Here is an 8,461-nt window from a genome sequence, read left to right on the forward strand (position 1 = left end):
CCTGAAACTTGCAGTGTAGACCAGGCTGGCCTCAGTCTCACGGAGCTCTGCCTTCTGAGTGCTGGGATTTAAGGTGTGTGCCACCATGCATGGCTACTTTTATTTGAAAGCTTTCAAGAGCAGTTGAAGTTCTTGTAAGAGGAAAATAAATGTCTAAAAAAACCATGTATATCCATTCTAGTATTCAGGATGCTAAGGCACTAGATCACAATTTGAGACTAGTCTGGGTTTAAGACCTTATCTCAAAAAGAAAGTACAATCCATAAATAAGAAAATGGATCTTAGAATAGGCAAGATTAAGTCCTAAATCCTGGCATAGAATTTAATCCATGTCTGTCTTTTTCCTCCCTTTATTTTGCCCCCCCGCCTTTGGTAAGAGTTTTATTTTTAGTTATATGGATGTGTGTCTATGTGGGAGTTTGTACACATGAGTGCAGTTGCCTGTGGATGCCAAAAGACAGTATTAGGCCCCCTGCAGCTGAAGTTACAGATAGTTGTGTGACCCCTGATGTGGGTGCTGGGAACTAAACCTGGGTACTCTGCAAAAGGAGTATGTGGTCTGAACTGCTGAATCCTCTCTCCGCCCTTCCTTTTATTTTTAAGACCATTTATATATCATTACTTGGACTATTCTTTTTGTGTGAAATGGTTCAAAAAGAGTATAAATTAGCATTTCCAAATAGTAACTTCCCTATGTTTTAGTTTCATCCATATTGATATATACATGTAAGCACTTCTGGGGTAAGATTTGATAATGAACATATTGAAGCTTCTTGTGGAATGCTGAGACTTGTAAATTATCTCTCTCTGTGTAATTTTTTTCTTCCCTTCCTATCTCTCTTGGCTTATTGGGAAGAACCACACCTGTTTCTTTTTATCTCTATTCTATATTCTACCCATTTCATTTCTTTAGTGCAGGTGAGTTTTAAAAACAACAAAACAGAGTACTAAAACTCTCCTCACTCTTGGACTCAACAGTATAAAGTTGGAAGTACCTGGATTAGGTATTTAACTTTTCCTAGGACTACAGCTTCATAACAAAGATAAGATAGGATATATTTTAACTTGTATGATTATATTTTCCTTAGTAGTGTATTTTAATTTATGTGTTTATATTTTCTTTAATAGGAATGTGATGTTACCTTGTTTTTCTGTCATTCAGCAGATGAATTTTGTATAACTTTTTAATTACTAAAGAAACTTCAAATATATTAGTGCAAGTTTATGGTTTCTTCACTGTTAAAATTTTTTTTAATGTGTTAAATCTTTTTAAAAAATATTTTATTTATTATTATTTTTTGTGTATGAGTGTATTGCCTGCATGTATGTGAATCCACATGTGCAATGCCTGTGGAGGCCAGAAGAGGGCATCAGATCCCCTGAAACTGGAGTTACAGATAGCTTTTAGCCTCCAAATGTGTTAAATCTTTTGAGTGTCATTTATGAGTTACCACACTTCTTAATGTGCTTGATTACATTGTTGGTTTACTTGTGAACTCCCGGTGACAGGCATGCAGTCCTTAGTGAAGGCATTTGGAGAATTGATAACTGCATTTTAAAAATATTTTATTTATTATTTTTATTTTATGTGTATGAGTGTGTCGCCTACATGTATGTGAGTGCAATGCCGCAGAAGTCAGAAGAGGGCTTCAAATTCCCCTGGAACTGGAGTTAAGGATGGTTCGTAGCCACCATGTGGGTGCTGGGAATCAAACTCAGGTCCTCTGCAAAAGCAGTCAGTGCTTTTAACCCCTGAGCCATCTCTCCAGCCCCGGTAATTGTGCTTTACTTAGAGTTCTGAATATCTAATTCTTTTTATAATGAGCAGTAGTTTCAGAATGTGAGTTTTGTTTTATTCTAAGTTGAAGTCTATAATTTTACTCTTGAGTAACTGACGTTTTCTGGAGTTTCCATGAATTGTGGAAAAAGAGGAACTTTATACACTGGACTTGTGATAAGAGGCCATGATTATAAAGCAAGGCTTTGTCTTGGGTCCTAAATAACATAACTGTCATAAAATAATCTATGTCTTCAAATGGTTTGTAGTTAAAGCTCTTTGAGAATTTTTCATAGTTTTGTGCATCCATCTTTTCCTGTTAAATATATGACTGCTTATATTATTTTATGTTGATAAAAATTGAAAAATTTAAAGCAAGATTTAACAAGTATGTAGATTGTCTTTAAAACAAATAATGACATTAACAGTTTTGCCTTGTTGACTGCAGTGCTTACAACTACAATGACATTCAGCAGTGAGGTCTGGCTCTTACATTTTCTTTCTTTTTCATGTTTTAAGCAATCAGGACCGAAAAGAAAGGTAAGCTTAATATTGATGAAATTAGAGCATGGGTGTAGCAATAAAATACCATATTATATGCTTGGAACATTACGCACTGAATTAGATAGAGTTCATCATTAAAGTTTGTTATTGTAATGAAAGGGAACCTATGAATTGATCATACGTTATGATACTTGGTTTATGGGTGATATATTGGTATAATTCTCAATATATATTATTGTATGGATGATTATTATATATTTATGCTGATGTGTGACTAGTTTCTTTTAAAAATAAAATATTCTGTGTCTTGATAGTAAAATCTCAAGCGGTTAAATTGTCAAAATCTTTCAACTGGAAAGATTTGCTAGAAAGAAGCATGAGGGAGCAGCACCTGAGGCCAGTATGGGCTCCATAGCAAGACCCTTTCTTATGGTTCATTGATAAGGATACTGTTCTCATACAATGTTATGCTTAGCTAATAATCCTGTTTTTATAATATCCTAAGCTTAGAGTTAAAAACTTAAACAGCATGTTTGATTTTGTGATTTAAACAATTCTAACAATTTTACTATTGGCTTTCTAGTCTATCATGTTCTATCAGTATTTGATCCATTTGCAAAATACTGGTGGTCACATAGTGTTAGGAGAAATTTGAATTATGTAAATGACATGGAAAAAGTGTTAAAAGTGTTCAGGAACACATATTTCTTTGAACAGTGAAATGACTGTCTTTGTACTAACTCCAGTGTTTTTAAAGATTACCTTCTCCTTGTTCATAAATCTGGAGGAGTTTTTGTGCTTATGATGCCTTTTATCCTATGGTTTCATGAGATTCCCAAAAGTCCTTTGAGCCCTCCTTTCCCAATTCCCAAACAGTTGAAGAACCTTTGTTAATTAAAACAGGAGTGTCATACAGCTGGTGAGTGCTGAGAAGAATGTCAAAAGAATTGTTTGATTCTATAGGTTCAACTCTGTAATTTTGTTTTAAAGGTGTAGAAGAGATAAAGAGAAAACTGCAAAATTTTATAAAATATATTCCACCTTTATGAACATCATTTCAGAATTACAAACTTAAAGTCAGTAAAAGACTTAAATACACTTATTTTGTTTGTTTTGTTTGTTTGTTGAGATAGGATCTCACTATATAGCCCTGGCTGGCCTAGGACTGAGAGAAATATGCCTGCCTCTGCCTCCTGAGTGCTGGGATACACCACCCCTGGCCCTTGTTTTGAATGACTGAATTCTACAAATATTTTGCTAGTTATGTTCTGGGAAACAAGTAATATTCTCATTCTGTCAGTTTTTCTCTTTGAATAAATCACTGTTTCTTGTTAGATATAGAACAATCACTTTATGCTTTTTAATATTTGACTCGTTTTCTAGGGCTACTAATAAAATTTCTCAATTAAACTGCTGAAAAATATACGTAATTTCATATACTATGAAACAGACCCTTGTTTTGTCTCCTGCATGGTGTAATAATTATAGGTACTTTTATATTAGACAAAAAATATTTTTTTTCACAGTAGCCCTGAAGGGGTTTTGTTGATTTTTTTTTTCCCCCTACTGCCTTGGCTTCTTATGCATATTTTTGTAGTGTTTATTCTTTAGAATGTTCATCAGATATTTAAATGTCTGTGTGCCAGGCACTGTCCTAGTTGTAGCATACATTCTTACTAGACTAACATGAGAGTATTCAGAAGACTGACCAGGAGCCAGTAGGCTCATCATTTGCTATCAAATGACAATACTGACACCTGCCCAGTTTTAAAGGAATTTTGTCAGGAAGAGATAAAATGATTAAACCCTTAATCTTAACTTACACATTGTAATAAATGTAAATTTCTAAACATTAGTAGTTAATAGTATTGAAATTGTTTCATGAAGATTTAACTTTAGAGGTTAAAATTAGATGTGAAGTAGAAGCTGTTTATAGGAAGACGACTGTAACATAAGTGAGAGTGGCCCTTCGCTTTGCTGGGCAGCTTAGTTACTGTTAGGCTGACTTTAGTGTGGCCTCTTTGGGTCCTTACCTAAAACTGTCTTGTCAGATTGTTTATTTGCTTTTGCACATGCTGGGATTTTATTAGTGTGGCCTCTTTGGGCCCTTACCTAAAACTGTCTTGTCAGATTGTTTATTTGCTTTTGCACATGCTGGGATTTTATTAGAGGTGACTACATAAGAGGAAATAGATTTTTCTGTCTTTCCTTCTTTTTGATTTGAAACCAGAACCTTGAGCTCCTCAAGTGTATGTTCTACCACTGCCACTAGCCCCTGGAATTGTGATAATATGTCAGTGCAACAGAAATGTCCAAGGGGAGTAAGGTTGAGAGAGAAAGTGTCTGTTTAGCACCAGGAGAAAAATGCAAACAAAAGAAAATGACTAGAATTTTAATAGCAGATGAGATGGAATCAAAGATAACTAGTAGTAAGCAGCTTGTAAGAGTGTAAGAAGTAAGTGGATGAGCACCTCCAAAATACTTCAGTACGAGAAGTTCTTGGTAGGGGAAAGTTGGGAAGATGATCATACATCTTTGAAAATTTAATTGTTTTATCACGTAAAATGAGTGGAACAATGGATTTTAGCTCTAGGAAAAATAAATTTATTTTTATGAAAATCTATACATATGTGTGTACACATGGTGTTTCTAAAGTAATGGAAAGACTAATAAAAAGAGCTGCCATTAAAGCCTAGCTAAAAAGAAAAATCAAAGCAAAAACAGTACCCAGATTTGGTTCCTTTGTTTTGAGTCAGGGTTTCATGTAGCTCAGACTAGACCAAAACTCCCTGTGTAGCAAAGATGCCTTGCACTTGTGGTCCTGCTGCATCTGCCTCCCCAGTGCTGGGATTACAGATGTGTACGCCTGTACCCAGCTTATGACATGTTGGATATCAAATCCAGGACTTAGTGCATGCTAGGTTAAAAAGTCAACGTACTGGGCTACATCTCTAACCACACATCTGTATGAAATACCACTGTCCAGTAAAAGAAATCACTGATTCTAGGGTAATGTTAGGACGAAAATAAATGATTGTGGTGTAGAAATCAAGAAATTACACATACACACATACATACATACATACATACATACATACATACATGCAAACAAACAAACAAACAAGTTTGCTTGCTTGGGGGCTAAAGCGGTGGCTTAGCAGTTAAGAGCACTAGCTGCACTAGCACTAGAGGACCTGGGTTCTGTTCCCAGCACCCATGTGGCAGTTAACAACCATCCTAACTCCAGTTCTAGGACATCCAATGCACCCTTCTGACCTCCATGGACATTACAGACATGGATGCACTTGCATACATGCACACTCATACACATAAAAAATAATAAAATATTTTTAAAAAAGATTGCATGCTTAAGCAGCACATATACAATTGAAATTATTTAGAGATTAATGGATGGCACACACATTAGTGAAGTAGTCCTTTTTTAAAAACTAAATTTTCTTATATTTTACCATAACGAAAAAGAAGATAGGACCACACCAAAAGGACACAGAAACCACATGGAGGAGCTCTCAAGGGCCAAAACTGAAAGAGATTACAAAGTGTATTGGTATATCATGAGATTAATGATACAGATGAGCTAGTATTGAACAAGTAATACAGCCTTGTAATGAACATTACTTAAACTGATACTAGATGTGCTGATCAAACTTCGCAAGTTCTGTAAAATGAACCGGGAGACAACTTCTTAGTCATTCTAAGTTAAATGTGTTCACATTGCTACCCTTTGAGTATAGATTGAATTTACTAATTTGCTGCCAAGTACAGCATGGAAATTAAAAAAAAAAACAAAAAACAAAAAAACAGAAAAACAACAACCCCCTTCTATCCCCAATGGTAGTTTTAGAGCAGAGAAACCTGATAAAGATTACCTTGGACTAGAGGCCGAGGTTGGCTAGGTATGATGGTTCATACCTGCAGTCTCAGCACCCAAGGGGCTGAGGCCAGAGGACCCAAAGGAGTTCAAGGTCATCCAGGGCTGCAGAGTGTAACCTTGTTCTAAAAAAATAAAAGTAAGTCAGATATGATGTCGCACTCCCTTAATCCCAGCACTTGGGAGGCAGAGACAGGTGGGTCTCTGTAAAAATTGAGGTCAGCCTGGTCTACATAGTGAATTTCAGGCCGGCTGGGGCTACAGGAGAAACCCTGTCTCAAAAAGAGCATTAAATAAGTCAGTTAATTAATTAAATCTGGGGGTGGTGTGGCGCCTTTAATCCCAACACCCGCCTTTAGTCCCAGTACCAGTATAAGTGAAGACTAAGGTAGCAGGACTACCTAGCTAGACCCTGTCTCAAAGAGCAAAACAAACACCAAAACTACCCCCCCCCTTTTTAGAGACAAAGTTGTGTGCTAATTAATTTTGAGTTTAAACTATGTAGCCCAGGATGAACTTGGACTTCTGAACCTGCCTCTTCCTAACAAGTGCTTGGATTATTGGCATCATACCCCCACCTGGCCTGGATCTCATTATGTAGACTGGGCTGACCTCAAACTCACAGAGATCCCTCTGCCTCTGCTTCCTGAGCCCTGGGATTAACACTGAGCCACCATGCCTGGTTTGGTTTAAAGTTTTTTGTTTTTTGTTTTTTTGAAACAGGATGTCCCTATAGCCCCAGTTGGCCTGGAACTTACTCTGTAGCCAGGCTGGCCTTGAACTCACAGAGATCCATCTGCCTCTGCCTCCCCAGTGCTGGGACTAAAGGCTGTGCCACCACACCTGGCCCATTTTTCCCAAGTTTTAAAGGGATAATCAAATTCAAGACTACTTTCAGTCTTAGCTACAGTCCTCTCTGAACCGCAGGTTGAAAGTAGACTTTCATTTTCTTCTTTTTACTTTGTTTTCACTAATTCTACATTACACATTTATTGCTTTTGTAAAAAGGAAAAAATATATACATATGCATATGTATGAAAAAGAATGCGGCCGGGTCTGGTGGTGCACGCCTTTAATCCCAGCACTCGGGAGGCAGAGGCAGGCGGATCTCTGTGAGTTCAAGGCCAGCCTGGTCTACATAGTGCTGGGACTAAAGGCAGGCGCCACCATGCCCAGCTAGTTTAAAATTTTTGATTTATGTTTTACAGTGCTGGAGATTGAACAGAGGAGGGCTTTGTACATGCTAGGCAAGTGCATGTACAAAGTACATGTACAAACACATCTCATCTACATCCCAGCCTGAAAATGTCATTTTAAAGAAAATAAGATTATGAATAGAAAGTTAATTCAATAATTCAGTTCTCTTACCAAAGAAAGAATATAGTTTCACATTAAAAAACCCAATCAGGCTCTGCTTCCTGTACCTGTATGTGCGCACTCTGCTTTCTGTCCTGGCCACCTCCTGCTGCTTTGCCTTCCCTGCCATTGCCGACTCACCCTCTGGAACTGTAAATCAAATTCTTGTGGGCCAGTGACATGGCTCAGTGGGTAAAGGTGCTTGCCTCCAAGCTTGACAACCCAAGTTCAGTGTCTGGGACACGTATAGCGGAAAGAAAGGACAGACTCCCTCAAGTTTTCCTCTGACCTACACACACACAAAATGAATGAATAAATTTTCTCAAATTTATATGACTCACTGGTTAAGAGTGTTTGGTGCCCTCGCAGAGCATTCAGTTTTGATACCTAACACTCACATAGTGATTTATCCCATCTGTATAGCTCTAGGGGATTCAGTACCTTGTACTGGCCTCCATGGGCACCAGACACACATGTGTACACACATACACACACACACACACATACATATTGAGTCTATACACATACAGTTTTTTAAAATTTTATATTAAATTTAATAAAATTTTTTCTGCAACTTATAATTAAGAGCAGTTTTTCTATTTATATAGGAAAGCATTCAGGAAAATTTGAAAACAGGGTGGCTCTAAAAGTCAAATATAGGCAAATATATATAATATAATTAAAGTGTATGCCATGTATTCATCCCCATACTAATCCTCTTACTAATCATGGCACTCACATAGAGGGTTAACTTCTCAGGATGTTTATGCTAGTTAATTTTTCTGAATAAGCCAGGACTTTAGGCCTGCCCTAGTATAAGTAACAAGCAAATTAAAACAGAAAGGTAATCTATATTTTCAGACTTTGTGGATGCCCTATGGCTGTCACATAATTGTGTTTTATTAAGTAATCTTAATATTTCAAAATACTGT

At 36.9% G+C, this 8,461-nt stretch overlaps 1 protein-coding gene across 5 annotated transcripts in view; it reads left to right on the plus strand.

Annotated features, from left to right (window-relative positions):
• Positions 1-8,461, plus strand: part of Senp6 (SUMO specific peptidase 6) — a 104,349-nt gene that overhangs the window by 34,147 nt on the left and 61,741 nt on the right. For 4 of the 5 annotated variants that reach the window (XM_029560596.1, XM_029560599.1, XM_029560600.1 and 1 more), the window contains one exon: positions 2,297-2,317. The exons of the other annotated variant lie outside the window; for it this stretch is intronic. In XM_029560596.1, coding sequence (XP_029416456.1) covers positions 2,297-2,317 — 21 coding nt within the window. The remainder of the gene's footprint in view (positions 1-2,296; positions 2,318-8,461) is intronic. 5 annotated transcript variants of the gene reach the window in all.

The sequence above is a fragment of the Nannospalax galili genome, unplaced genomic scaffold (assembly GCF_000622305.1).
Source record: "Nannospalax galili isolate Female #2095 unplaced genomic scaffold, S.galili_v1.0 scaffold512, whole genome shotgun sequence".
Lineage (NCBI taxonomy): Eukaryota > Metazoa > Chordata > Mammalia > Rodentia > Spalacidae > Nannospalax > Nannospalax galili.